This window comes from Pristis pectinata, chromosome 8, assembly GCF_009764475.1.
Source record: "Pristis pectinata isolate sPriPec2 chromosome 8, sPriPec2.1.pri, whole genome shotgun sequence".
NCBI classification, from domain to species: Eukaryota; Metazoa; Chordata; class Chondrichthyes; order Rhinopristiformes; family Pristidae; genus Pristis; species Pristis pectinata.
Genome location: NC_067412.1, coordinates 20020989 through 20035694, shown reverse-complemented (window position 1 = coordinate 20035694; position 14706 = coordinate 20020989). Strand labels below are relative to the sequence as shown.

The 14706-nt window shown below is 40.8% G+C and overlaps 1 protein-coding gene across 3 annotated transcripts in view; it reads left to right on the top strand.

Annotated features, from left to right (window-relative positions):
- Positions 1-14706, top strand: part of smg1 (SMG1 nonsense mediated mRNA decay associated PI3K related kinase) — a 115420-nt gene that overhangs the window by 45128 nt on the left and 55586 nt on the right. For all 3 annotated transcript variants that reach the window (XM_052021036.1, XM_052021035.1, XM_052021034.1), the window contains exons 15-25: positions 173-334; positions 476-594; positions 678-765; positions 877-978; positions 2416-2556; positions 2730-2929; positions 3868-4064; positions 4161-4325; positions 6410-6564; positions 7482-7630; positions 13213-13414. In XM_052021036.1, coding sequence (XP_051876996.1) covers positions 173-334; positions 476-594; positions 678-765; positions 877-978; positions 2416-2556; positions 2730-2929; positions 3868-4064; positions 4161-4325; positions 6410-6564; positions 7482-7630; positions 13213-13414 — 1680 coding nt within the window. The remainder of the gene's footprint in view (positions 1-172; positions 335-475; positions 595-677; positions 766-876; positions 979-2415; positions 2557-2729; positions 2930-3867; positions 4065-4160; positions 4326-6409; positions 6565-7481; positions 7631-13212; positions 13415-14706) is intronic.

The window sequence follows — 14706 nt, the reverse complement described above, 5'->3', positions numbered from 1 at the left end:
TATATAGATAAATAGAGTTTAGCTATACTACACTTTTTGAAATTTTACGAAATTTTTTATAAAAGTTGCTCATTAAGTATGTGACTGGCAAGAACTAATCTGCCAATTTTGATGCATTTTAAAAATCCCATTCAGTTTCAGATTTTAAAAAATTTCATTCTGTTATTTGCAGGCATGACCATTTCATATCTAGCAGTCTTAGTTCATCATCGCCCTCTCTGTTTGATGGTGCTGTTATCAGTACTGTCACCATGGCAACAAAAAAACACTTTGCTATCATACTGAATCTTCTAGGAACGTTGCTCAGTAAAGATATTTTGAATAGTGATGCAAGGTAAATCACCTTTTCTGATTTGCTTTCCTATGAGGATCAAATGTATACTTAATAATAGAAAAATTTTCATTGTAATTTGTAGCTTGCAGTAAAAAAAAGTGTTTTGGCTTTCACTTTCAAAACCTATTTTTATCTTGCCAGGAAATTATTACTAACATGGGCATTAGAAGTAACAATTTTAATGAAGAAGTCGGAAACTTACGCTCCCTTATTTGCACTCTCATCTTTTCACAAGTTTTGTAAAGGATTGTTATCAAATGGTAAGAATTCTATTGATCAGTAACTTATTTTTCACATTGTTAAAAGTTTAAACTCTTATCCTGCTTTTCTTTTATAAAAACAGCTGTTCACGAAGATGCTTCTATATGCTTACAAGCATGCAGCAGCCTACAAATTGTTTCTACTTCCTTGCCAAATGATCTTTTGCAAAGGTATAATTTTGATTTCCCCCCCCCCCAACTATTTTCACATTCAGATGTATGATTATTTAGAAGACAAGTGTGAAGTTTGCAAGTTAAAGTTAATATTGGTTTTGTTTGTAGATGTGTTGATGTTTGCCGTGTGCAGTTAGTCCATTGTGGAGTTCGTGTACGGCAGGCTTTTGGAAAACTTCTGAAGACTATTCCTCTGGATGTTGCTTTAAGGTATGATGACTTTTAATAATTAAGTATTAGTTATTGTTTTAAACGTAACTAGACTAGTAAATCTAAAAATTCATAAGTTGTATACATAAAATGAACTGAGTAATCTTGCAATCCAAATTAAATCAGTGATATTTCAGTTTAAATTGTAGTTACTTGCTAGTTATTCACTTGACCTGCATTTACACTAAGGATTTTGCAACTTAGTTTTACGGTTGCATGTCTGTGTTTTCTATTTGATTGTTAGGAGTTTGAACCAACCAACAATATAAAAATTGGCAAAGAAAACCTTCCATTAGATTTAAGACGAAAACATGCTAGAAGTACTCAGCTCTACAGCACCTGTGCAAATAGAAATGAGTTTGGGTTTGACTTTTTGTCAGAATTGGGAAAAGTTAGAGATAACAAGCTTTAGGAAGGGAAATAAATACAAAATAAGGTCTAATGAGGTGGAAATCAGGAGGGAGTAGATAACAAAATTGATACTTCAAGGCAAAAGAGGATGGTAATGGGATAAGAAACCAGATTGGTCTAGAGGTGATGCAAATGGGAGAAGTAAGGTAATGAACTGAAATTCATCATTGAATGGATTTCAATGAAGGAGACCCGAAGGAGACTGTTCAGTGCACAAGTCATTTCCCCCAAAATCAGTTTGTAGGCAGTTTCCAATACAGGAATATTCTTCGGAATAAGGTAATGAAAGAAAAAAAACTCTCCTGAATCAGGGTTTCGACCTGAAACGTCAATAATTCCTTCCCCACCCCCCCACAGATGCTGCTCAACCTGCTGAGTTCCTCCAGCAGATTGTTTATTGCTCCAGGTTCCAGTAGCTGCAGTGTCTTGTGTCTCCAAAATTTTGGAAATGCTCAGCACCTGAAATAACTAGATTATCCAATGAGAAATGTTAACGTATGCGATGTGCAAGAATTAAAGTAACTGGTAAAATTATCATATCTCTGCTTTATCAAATTGCCTCTTTACTGGTTCTAGCCAGGCCAGTTATGAACCCATTTTCTCACTCGTGCTCAGTTTCAGCCTGCGTAACTCTCTTCCAATTCATCCTTGTTCCAGCTGGTTAGAAGCAGGCATTGTAGGAACAAAGTTTTGGGGAAATGAGCAAACCTACTTGTTTAGTTATAATGATTCTTTTAGATTATCAAGAACCTTTTTATACAGGTGAATAAAGAGATTTGATTTTTGTGTATTTCCAGTCATAGAGTCAAAAAGAAACAAAAGAACTGTTCATGTTTAGAGATGCTAAAATGAAAATTCTTGGTGTCTTGAGTGCAGAGAAGCTTTGAGGTGCTGTTAAGAACCAGTACAGTTGATTTCTCTGAAAATGTTGCCTCTGCACCATGCAGTTTTAATGAAATTTATGTTTAATGCATGATGGAGAAATCGACTACTGATTATAAAATAGCCTGTATTTTGTTTTTACAGTAACAGCAATCACACAGAGGTGCAAGGGATCTCATTGGCTATAAGTAGCCATATGAGCAAAGCTCCAAGTAACACATTTCACCCTCAAGATTTCTCTGATCTAATTAGTTTCATTTTGTATGGAAGTTGCCACAGAATTGGGTAAAGTTTTAACTTAGTATTCTAGTTCCATCTCTTTTCTTTTTTTGTAAGATTTGTATGTATTGGTCTCACTTTGCATAATACTTTGAGAGAATCAGTAATATTTGTAAGTGCTGTATAATGGATTAATATTCCATGAAATTGGTGTAAGTTCTTCTTTGTATTCCTTTCAGCAAAGATCATTGGCTGGAGAGATTGTATCATAGCTGTCAGAGATTAGACAAATGTGACCAGTTGACCATACCGCGAAACCTGTTGAAAACTGAGGCTGTGTTATGGCAGTGGGCTGTATGGGAAGCAGCACAATTTACAGTGCTTTCAAAACTACGGACACCATTGGGCAGAGCACAGGATACATTCCAGACAATTGAAGGTAGTAGATATATTTGCAATATTACAATCTTGTTTGCTGTGGGAAGTCCATTTTCTTAATGTTACATATTCTGGTGGTTTGTAAGCTAATTAACAGATTAGATGAATCAACATAATACAAATTGGCTTGAATACTTCAATTACCAATTGCCAAATGTGTTCAAAAACATGGCAGGCTTCTTCCTATGAAGTATGAATGCAACTGCAGATAGGGTTTAAAATGGTGGGGGGGGGGGGGGGGGGTAGGAGGTGAAATGATAGAAAGACAGAATTAAAAGGCTTATGAATGCACAAGGAACTGGTAACAAGATATTTGAATTAATGGCACAAATAGAAATAAATGGATATGATCAATGCAAGTACATCTGTGGTTACAAGGTGACCAAGGCTGGGAACTCCATGTTGGGGTACTTGACATTTTGGAAGGATAGGTAGAAAGCAACTTTTAATAGTGAATGAGATTAGGACAGCAGTGAGTAATTAGCACAGTGGCACAGCTAGTAGAGTTGCTACCTCACACCTCTGGAGACCCAAGTTCAATCCTGACCCCTGGTATTGGTGGCATTTCCACTGTCCTATTGCTGTATTTCTTCTGATCTTGCCTCACTCTAAATACATCAGTAGATGACTGGAAGCTGATTAAATACTGTTTAAATATCGCGCAACATTAGCTGTTCATACCTGCAGCAGCTCTGCTGCTTGAAAGTTCTTGTCAAGAAAAGTTTTTCAGGTAGTTACTGGTTTTGACATGAAGATGTTACCAAATGGGAATCTGATCTTTTAAGAGTAAACTGCAACTATAAACAAAGTTTTATACAACACAGAAATGGGTCAACCTGCTTATTGGGTTGTTGATGTTGAATGTACTATTAAGAAATCACATCTCTATCTACAAGATGAATTCATTAATAGCAGAACTTTTGGCTTTTAAAATTCCAGGTATTATTAGGAGTCTTGCTGCACATACTCTAAACCCTGATCAAGACATCAGTCAGTGGACGACAGCTGACAATGATGATGGGCACACTAGCAACCAATTAAGACTTGTTCTTCTTCTTCAATTTTTGGAAAATCTTGAAAAGTTGATGTACAATGCCTATGAAGGATGTGCTAATGCACTTATGGCACCACCAAAGGTCGATATCCATGTTTTATGTTTTAAGTTGGTGTATTTTTATTTATTGCCAAAGTGCTGTGTCATTTAAGTTATGTGCTATTATCATACATTACAGGTTATTAGGACTTTTTTCTACACAAATCGCCAGACCTGTCAAGACTGGTTAACTCGAATTCGAGTTGCTATAATGAGGGTTGGCTTACTGGCTGGGCAGCCAGCAGTGACTGTCAGGCATGGGTTTGATTTGCTGACAGAGATGAAGAACAGTAATACAACTCAGGTAAGTGGGGAAAAAATCTTAAAATTGGCAAGAAGCTGCACGTAAAACATAGTGTACTATTAAGTAATGTTACTGCAAGAGTTAGTTTGAGGGCAACTCAATTTAATCAATTATGTTAAGCAGCCATTATGAGAGAGAATTGTAGTGGTGTAGTACACTATCCTACATATTAAAAGGAAATTTACAAAGTTCTTCAATTCAATAGATGAGTAGGAATAACTGTCAATGAGCATTGCCTTATTTTGATGCTGAAAACAGTCACATTTCTAAAACTTTCAAACTGTCTTTAATTCTTCCTCACCCAGGTTCACGTGCATTTATAAATAACATCAATCACCTGACTCCTGATACAGAGTTCCAACCCGAACCATCAACAATTTTGCGCACACGCACACAATCTGCTTGACTTGTTGAGCTCTTCCAGCAGATTGCTTGTTGCTTCAGATTCCAGCATCTGCAGTCTCTTGTGTCTCCATCTCTGACTATACCTTGTTCTCTGAAACATTACAGAGTGCACATTTGTCACAGTGTAGGCCAACAACTTTGAAATGTGTTCAAATCCTATCATAGCAGTCAGTAAGTTAAATTTGGGGTGGGGGTGGAGGGAAGCCTAAAATTAAAAACGTGATTATAAGTAGAGGTGGTCAGGTAACCAGCAGATAATTTTTTTAAAAATGGCGAAAGCAAGTTGGATTTTGTTTTATTCCTTTTCTGATGTGTGACATGGATGCACAACATGGTTGAATTTTAACTGCCCTTTGAAATGGGCTTGGAGGGCATTTGGTTGTATTGAATTGCAAAGAAAACTTTGAATTTCTGAATGAACAAGTAAGTGGTAACCTAGGACACAAATGCTGCAACTAAATTAACACTGCAAAATCCTCATCAAAACCTAGATAATGTGCCAAAATTTAGAGCTGTTCCAAAAGCTAGTTAAACAACCACCTCATTGTTGTGGTCTGAATTATACTTTTTAGACAATGTACTGGAATTTTCTTTTACCTCCATTCAATAGTTATGTCTGATGCAGATACCTCTCTGTGATAATCCTACCAGTACTATCTATAGTCTTTGTTAGTCCTGTCTTCTGTCAGCACAGCTTTTGTTATTTTTTTGCAATTGTACTGGTTTAGGACACATGTAGAAGCTGAAAATTGAGCATCCTTGAGATACTGAGGGGCTGCAGCAAAATTGTATTGTACTGCAGTCTGTAACCTTGTGGCTGGCATATCCTTCCTGTTACTATTCCTAACAAACAAATCAATCAACCCTGGTTCAATAGCACTGCAAGGGTAGCACCAAATGTACCTAAAAGCTCCTAGCCTAGTGATACTCCAACACAAAGCAACATACCAAACAGTGGAAACAGCGTGATGTAAGCAATTAAATGCCTCCAGAGGCAACGGATCATGTTAAAGCCAAGACTTCTGCCACATACAATTAGAATATTTGGAAGTGGTCTCATGAACGTCCCTCATTTTCTATGTTAGTGGAGTTAAGTGTATGAGTGCAAGAGGCAAGACCAGTGTGTTTGCACCATTTTCAATGGGATGTACACTGATGCAGTCCTACTGCCTGCAAGTTCTACCATCACAAACGTTGGTTTTGAAATGGATTCACTTTGATATCAAGAAATAGCTTGGGAATCAACATTCTGCATGGCTGAAAGCTTGCTACTGAACTAGTCATGCCCCTAGGCAAGTTGATTTCAGTTCAGTTATAGCACTGGGATTGATCTAATGATTGATTGATCAAATATACCATGTTGAGCATCAGTACTGAACACTACTTTCTGTAAAATCACTCTTTTGTGCAGTTTCATGTAACCTAAATGTTACAAATAAAAATTCAAGTCCAAGACTACCTATCACTAATTTGAGATGCTGACAATTTATTAACTTGATAATAAAATCAAACTGAAATGTTTTTGTTCTCAAGTGAAAATGATTATTTTTTTTTGAAAGAAGTTAAACTTTTAATAGGATATTTAACTGCATTTCAAAAAAAACTAAGTATATTTTTTTTGTATTCATGCATCCAATGGCCATGTCATATGGTTTACAACTGTTGTGATTAATTTTAAGGGAAATGAAATTGAGGTGACTGTCATGATGATCGTTGAAGCACTGTGTGAACTGAATTGTCCTGAAGCTATACAGGGGATGGCTGTCTGGTCTTCTGCAATCCTGGCAAAGAATCTTCTGTGGATAAACTCTGTGGCACAGCAGGCTGAAGGAAGGTACAAATTGTGCATTTTGTAAACTAATTTTTTGTCTGGCTTCGTTGGAATTGTTATTCCTCCTAACACTAGCCCTCAGTTTAAACATCTGGGAGCTGCTGACTAGCTGGGATCACTTTTTAAAACACTTACAAACTGTTAGTTCAAACTTGCACAAATCTGATTTTCCCATTGTTGTCAACCATAGATGGTTCTCTGAGTCTAATCTGCAAAATTGACAAAGTCTGGAAGACTTATCAACCAAGCTAAGGAAAGTGGGATACAGTTTTGGAATTAGCAGGCTGTGAGAGTCACGTGGAAGGCCTTTCAGCGAAGTGAAGTTTGATTAATCTGCTTTAAAGATTACTGGAAGTGTACAAAGCCATGCTCTAGTGCATTTCAGTAGGTATTTTCTAAGAATAGGAAGGGAGATTGGGAGTGTAGGAACTAACTGCTGTTTCATTTTTGCCACGCTTCAGACCCAAAACAGAATCAGTGAATTTCTTGGCAGTTTTAATACCTGCCAAGGTTTTAATACATTTATGGCCTCGGCCAAAGTTGCAACATTTTATTTCAGACATTTGGTAGCTTTCACGCAATTTTTCCATACGTATTTTTAACAGGCTGCAATATCACTTGTTAAAATCACAGAATATGCTGAGAATTCTCTTGTGTTATTTGTAATAACTTAGATTTGAAGGCTATTTGTGACAAAGAAGGGATAAGACTAGTTTGGTGATTTCATTGCCTCCTATTGAGGTTGCCTCTTTTGATTTGAAAGAAACATGATGGTATCAAGGAATGTCAGGTGGCTTTACCACCTTGATTTTCCTGTAATGTTGCTCTGCCAGGGATAATTCAGTATTTTATTTTCTGCAGAATTCTGTTTGAAATAATATTTGAAACTGCAATATTTCTTATGCATTCTATTGCTTCAGATTTGAAAAGGCAGCAAGTGAATATCAGGAACAGCTGTGTGCCATGACTGGGGTAGACTGCTCCATTAAAGGCCTTGACAAATCCCTTCTCAAAGTATCTAACAGCAGTAGTGGTGGTAATTTTGCCAGCCCTAAGCATGGAGGGAATGGTGAGTATGAATGATTTCAGTGTCTAGTAATTATCTTTTACTTAAAACTTGAATAATTAATGGAAGTGTTCGTGCAATATTCTTGTGCCGAGCTTAAGTATCATAACTTTGGGCTGGATAACCAGTCTGTTTGTATCATAAATCTGAAAATGACCAATATGACAAATGATTTGTAATGTATGACCAATAGAAATGTTGATTTGGGAACATTTTCAAAAACAATTAATGGGCTATAAAGATGTTTAGGGGCATCTTGTGTTTGTGAAAAGCTGCTATAAGAAGTTCATAGTTTTCTTTCAGCTTGGGTATCCTTTATTACTTGTTCCTTCAGTAGATAATGATATCTATCCAAAGCTTTCACAACCATAAACTTAGTACTGTTCTGAGGAGGGGTCTTTGACCTGTAGCATTAACTCTGATTCTCTTTCTGCAGATGCTGCCTGACTTGCTGAGTGTTTTGCTGTTTGTACTTCTGATTTTCCAGAATCTGCAGTTTTTGATTTGAATTTATTATTGTAATACTGGAAGTGTTGTTAATTTACTTTGTTAGTCATTTTGATTGAGTTATCCTGCTTGGACACTCGTTCCTGCACTCCCTCTGCCTCTTCTATCTTGCTGTCAACTCGTACTTTAATAGTTAAAGGAATCATTATCAGAACTTGAATATTTCTGTTTTGTTCTTCAACTAAGGAAACAATGTACACAAAGACCTACTAAGCTGTCATTTTTCCCATCTCAAGCTTGAAGAATCTCACTTGGTTCTTTTTAGTTTATTCCTTTAACTTGTATATGCTCCGTTGGTCTTTTATCCAAGGATCAGGGCTAAATGCAGTGCTTGAGTGTAGCCTAACCCTGATCCTAAGTAGTTTGCCTTCAGCTTAAATTGTAAGATGCAACCAAAAATGGCAGTTCACTGTTATGACCTGGCCAGGAAAATTGAATATTTTTTTTAATCATGTGGGAAGGAAGCTTATTTATCCATACATTATTGGTGGTTTAGGATGAGAAAACATGTAAGTGAGCCATTGGACTTAAAAATTGGCTACAACTTTGCACAGTCCATAGAACCATAGAACCATACAGCACAAAACAGGCCCTTCGGCCCACCGTGTCGTGCCGTCCATCAGACCACCCTCACACTACCTAACCCCTTCCTCCCGCATATCCCTCTATCTCACGTTCCTCCATATGCCTATCCAACAAGCTCTTGAACCTGTTCAATGTATCTGCCTCCACCACCACCCCAGGCAGTGCATTCCATGCCACCAACCACTCTTTGGGTGAAAAACCTCCCTCTGACATCTCCCCTGAACCTCCCACCCATAACCTTAAAGCCCTTGACCTCTCGTCTTGAGCTTTGGTTGCCCTGGGAAGGAGGCGCTGACTGTCTACTCTATCTATTCCTCTCAACATTTTATATACCTCTATCATGTCTCCTCTCATCCTCCTCCTTTCCAGTGAATAAAGCCCTAGCACCTTAAGTCTCTCCTCATATTCAATACCTCCAATCCAGGCAGCATCCTGGTAAATCTCCTCTGCACCCTCTCCAATGCCTCCACATCCTTCCTATAATGAGGCGACCAGAACTGAACACAGTACTCTAAATGTGGCCTAACTAGAGTTTTGTAAAGCTGCATCATAACCTCGCGGCTCTTAAACTCAATCCCACGACTTATGAAAGCCAACATCCCATTGGCCTTCTTAACTGCTCTTTCCACCTGTGAGGGAACTTTCAACGAACTGTGAATATGAACCCCCAGATCCCTCTGCTCCTCCACACTGCCAAGTACCTTGCCGTTTACCCTGTACTCTGCCCTGGAGTTTGTCCTTCCAAAGTGTACCACCTCACACTTCTCCGGATTGAACTCCATCTGCCACTTGTCAGCCCAGCTCTGCATCCTATCAATATCCCTCTGTAAGCTCCGACAGCCCTCCACGCTATCCACAACACCGCCTATCTTAGTGTCGTCTGCAAACTTACTAACCCAGCCCTCCACCCCCTCATCTAAGTCATCTATAAATATCACAAAAAGTAGAGGTCCCAGAACCGATCCCTGCGGGACACCACTAGTCACTGCCTTCCAATCCGAGGGCGCTCCTTCCACCACAACCCTCTGCTTTCTACAATGCAAGCCAATTCCTAATCCACACAGCCAAGCTTCCTTGGATCCCTCGGCCTCTGACCTTCTGAAGAAGCCTACCATGAGGAACCTTATCAAATGCCTTACTAAAATCCATGTAAACCACATCCACCACACTGCCCTCATCAATCTTCCTGGTCACCTCCTCAAAGAACTCTATCAGGCTTGTGAGGCAAGGTCTTCCCTTCACAAAGCCATGCTGGCTGTCCCTAATCAGTCCATGATTCTCTAGGTGTTCGTAAATCCTATCCCTTAGAATCCTTTCTAACAGCTTACCCACCACAGACGTGAGACTCACCGGTCTATAATTCCCTGGCCTATCCCTATTACCTTTTTTGAACAAGGGGACCACATTCGCAATCCTCCAATCCTCCGGCACCACCCCCGTAGACAACGAGGACTCAAAGATCCTTACCAGCGGTTCAGCAATCTCCTCCCTAGCCTCTCGAAGCAGCCTGAGGAAAATCCCGTCAGGCCCCGGAGATTTATCTGTCTTAATATTATTTAACAACTTCAACACATCCTCTCTCTTGATATCAACAACCTCAAGAACATTACCCCTACCAGCACTCCCTCCCGCATCATCAAGACCCCTCTCCCTGGTGAATACCGAAGAGAAGTACTCATTGAGAACTTCTCCCACTTCCGCCGCCTCCAGGCAAATTCTCCCACCTTTGTCCTAAATCGGACCTACCTTTACCCTAGCCATCCTCCTACCCTTCACGTACTTGAAAAAGGCCTTGGGATTTTCTTTAACCCTACTAGCCAAAGCCTTTTCATGTCCCCTTCTAGCTCTCCTCAGCCCTTTCTTAAGTTCCTTCCTCGCTACCCTATATTCCTCACGGGCCCTGTCTGAACCTTGCTGCTTATACCTCACGTATGTTACCACCTTCTCCCTAACAAGTCGTTCCACCTCTCTCGTCACCCACGGTTCCTTCACCCTGCCATTCCTTCTCTGCCTCACCGGGACATATTTATCCCTAACATCCTGCATAAGATCCTTGAATATCGACCACATCCCCATGGTACATTTTCCTTCAAAAAGGACATCCCAATTTACACTCTCAAGTTCTCTCCTTATAGCCTCGTAGTTCGCCCTTCCCCAATTGAAAAACCTCTTGTCCTCTCTGCACCTGTCCCTGTCCATGACAATTTTAAAGGTTATGGAGCAATGGTCACTGTCCCCCAAATGCTCACCCACCAATAGATCCTTCACCTGTCCTGGTTCATTTCCTAAGACTAGATCTAACATGGCATTCCCTCTAGTCAGCCCGTCAACATACTGCGTCAGGAATCCCTCCTGGACACATTTAACAAATTCTGTCCCATCTAAACCTTTGGCACTAAGCAGGTTCCAGTCTATATTTGGGAAGTTGAAGTCTCCCATTATAACAACCCTGTTATTTCTGCTTCTCTCCAAACACTGCCTGTCAATCTGCTCCTCTATATCTCTACTGCTACCGGGGGGCCTATAGAATACTCCTAGTAGAGTAACTGCTCCTTTCTTGTTCCTTAACTCCACCCATATGGACTCTAGAGATGATCCTTCTACAACATCCATCTTTTCCACAGCCGTAACAGTGTCCCTGACCAGTATCGCCACCCCTCCACCTCTTCTCCCCCCCTTCCCTATCCCTCTTAAAACACCGAAAACCAGGAATATTCAATATCCACTCCTCTCCTGACGTCAGCCACGTCTCAGTAATAGCCACGATATCAGAGTCCCCCATACTTATCCAAGCCCTCAGTTCATCCCCCTTATTCCTGACACTTCTTGCATTTAAGTAAACACACTTCAGTCCATCTACCTTACTACTTTTACAGCCTGTGTTCTGCTTCTCCTTCCCCAAAGCCTCTCTACCTGTTTGATCTAACTTTTCCCCATTCCCTTCTTCCTCTGACCTACTCCTCCGGTTCCCTTCCCCCTCACAAACTAGTTTAAACCCTCCTGTACCACCCTAGCAAATCTCGCCGCAAGGATATTGGCCCCCTTCTGGTTCGGGTGTAACCCGTCCTCTCTGTACAGGTCCCACCTTCCCGAGAAGAGATCCCAATGATCCAGAAATCTAAAACCCTCCCTCCTGCACCAACTTCTCAGCCACACATTTATCTGCCACCTCCTCCTATTCCTACCTTCACTATCACGTGGCACTGGCAGCAATCCCGAGATTGCTACCCTTGAGGTCCTGTTCCTCAATTTTCTGCCTAGCTCCCTGAACTCACTCTTCAGGACCTCATCCCCCTTCCTACCTATGTCATTGGTGCCAATATGGACCACAACTTCTGGCTGCTGTCCCTCCCACTCAAGAATTCTGTGGACCCGATCAGTGACATCCCGGACCCTGGCACCTGGGAGGCAACATACCATCCGGGATTCATGCTCACTGCCACAGAAGCTCCTGTCTGTTTCCCTGACTATCGAGTCCCCTATCACTACCGCATGTCTCTTTCCCACCCTTCCCTTCTGAGCAGCAGTACCAGTCCCAGTGCCAGAGACCTGGTAACTGCAGCTAGGCCCCTGCAGGTCATCCCCCTCAACAGCTTCCAAGGCAGAAAACTTGTTACTGACGGGAACAGCCTCCGGGGCTCTCTGTCCTGTCTGCCTGCCTGACTACTTCTTCCTCTTCCCTCCCCTGACCGTCACCATTCTATCTGCCTCCTTAACCTCAGATGTACCTACCCTAAGGGGGGTGACTGTCACCTGATGCACCGTGTCTACATAACTCTCTCCCTCCCTTATGCTGCGCAGTGTTTGTAGCTGCGACTCCAGCTCATCAACTCTGAGCCGAAGTTCATCCAGCCTCAAGCACTTACTGCAGATGTGGCCATCTTGGACCGCAGCAAGGTCCACGAGTTCCCACATCAAACAGCTGCAGCACACCACCATGTCCTCCATCTGACTACCTTTTTTTTCCCCTAGTTAGTCCCACCTACAAATCTATAATGACCAAAAGCTAAACCTTGCCTTTACCTACTTACCAGCTACTTACCCTCCTTGCCCCTTCACGCCAAAGCCCAGAACACTCTGCTGCTACTCACTCCGCTGCCCGCTCCGACGCTGCCTGCTCTCTAGGCTGTTTGCTTTTTAAGCTGCCCGCGCCGCGCCTGCGCAGTCCAGCCCCCACTCGACTACTTAAAAAAATTAAAAAATCTAAACCTTACACTAAAAACCCTAAGAAAAACTAACCCTTACACCAAAAAACCCTAATAAAAGTGATAAACAGAGAAAACACTTAGCTGCTCCGAAGTCCTCTGAACTGAAGCCCGAGTCCTCCGAAGTTTTTTTTCTCTCCTTTTTAAGCTGCCCGCACCGCGCCTGCGCAGTCCAGCCCCCACTCGACTACTTAAAAAACTTATTAAAAAATCTAAACCTTACACTAAAAACCCTAACAAAAACTAACATATAATAAGTCACTAATATATAACTTTTTTTATTTATAGCTGAAAGCAAGAAGACTGTTCTTACAAAGCAAAGTGATACTTCTCCTGAAGTTGTGAATTATTTGGCAAACAAAGCTTGTGAGTGTTACATTTCATTAGCTGACTGGCCAGCTGTGGAGGAATGGCAAAATAGTATATTAGCTTTGAAGAAGGGTACGAATGGATCATCCATCCACCTGAAGGCTGATTTGAACTACATCAGGTTAGAAGGATTATACTGTAATATCTAATTTGCATAAAATGTATATCTTCCGGCAAGATGCTTGTATCTGGACAGGCAAGTTTTCTAAAGAACATCTCCACTCTATTTGGAAGAATATTAGTTATATAACTAAAATCAAGTTATTTGCCATCTGATAGACATTGATATTTTAAATTCCTTTTATTATTTTGGTTACCTTGAGATCCATTGTTACTGAGTATGATCGGGTAGCATAGGCTCATTGGGCTGGAAGGGCCTGTTACCGTGCTGTATACATTTTTTAAAGTTTTACTTTTAGGAGAAGTTGCTGGCATCCTGGAACATGCATTTCTACCTTTTAGGAGTCTTGTGTACATTCACTTGGCTATTGCTGTTGTTTGTCCATCCCTAGTTGCTTTTGAGAAGGTGATGGTTGCTACCAATTTGAAGTGTGCACTTGAAGTTTCTTAATTTTATTATTAAATTCTTGGATTGTAATCCATTGATGATGACTAGCAGGGTGTGTCCTAGAGAGGTCGATGGTGTTCTTGAGCATTAAGGTGATGAAGGTCAGGGGTTTGTTAGATGCTGAAACATGGTGAATCACTCCTCTGTATTGTGTATTGCTGCATTCTGACATGCTTTGGTGGTGGGATGTGAGTGTCAACTAATGAAGGGCTGAAGATGACCACTTTGTTTTGGATCGTGCTTTTGAATGGTTCCGTTTTGCACATCTATGAATTGTAGACCTGGGCTGCTTAACACAGGATATCTAGCCTCTGTCCTGTTGGGCCTGTGGAATTCATTTAGTTGAGTTTCCAGTCAGAGGTGACAACCCTACCTTCTCTCTACACTTTCCTATGATTTGATTGTCTTTGGGGGAAAAATATTAAATGTCATAGGAAGGTGATTATGTTCTATTGGAAAATGTCATTGCTGGTACCCATGGTATTTACAACTACATAGCTAACCCCATATGCTGACCAGGATTTGCCTGCATTATCTGAGTACTGCAATCTCACTGAACATCTCTACTCTGGCTTTGGAATGATGGCAAAGCTTTGATCAAATACTAGGACTGCATAGCACAGGAGGTGGCCAGTCAGTATTGGCAAATGGTCTGGCTTCTTGATAATCCTCCTTTGCTCTTATAGCCTTGTAATGTTTTGGGTCTCATGGTGTCACTGATAAGATCCTCTTGTTAATTGCTCAGCCCTAATTCCACTTAAGGTGATTCATCTTTGTATTACAGTAGTCAGTTTGGTCACAATCTGACAATGTTTCCCAGTCCTGAAGAAGGTAAGGAATTCCAG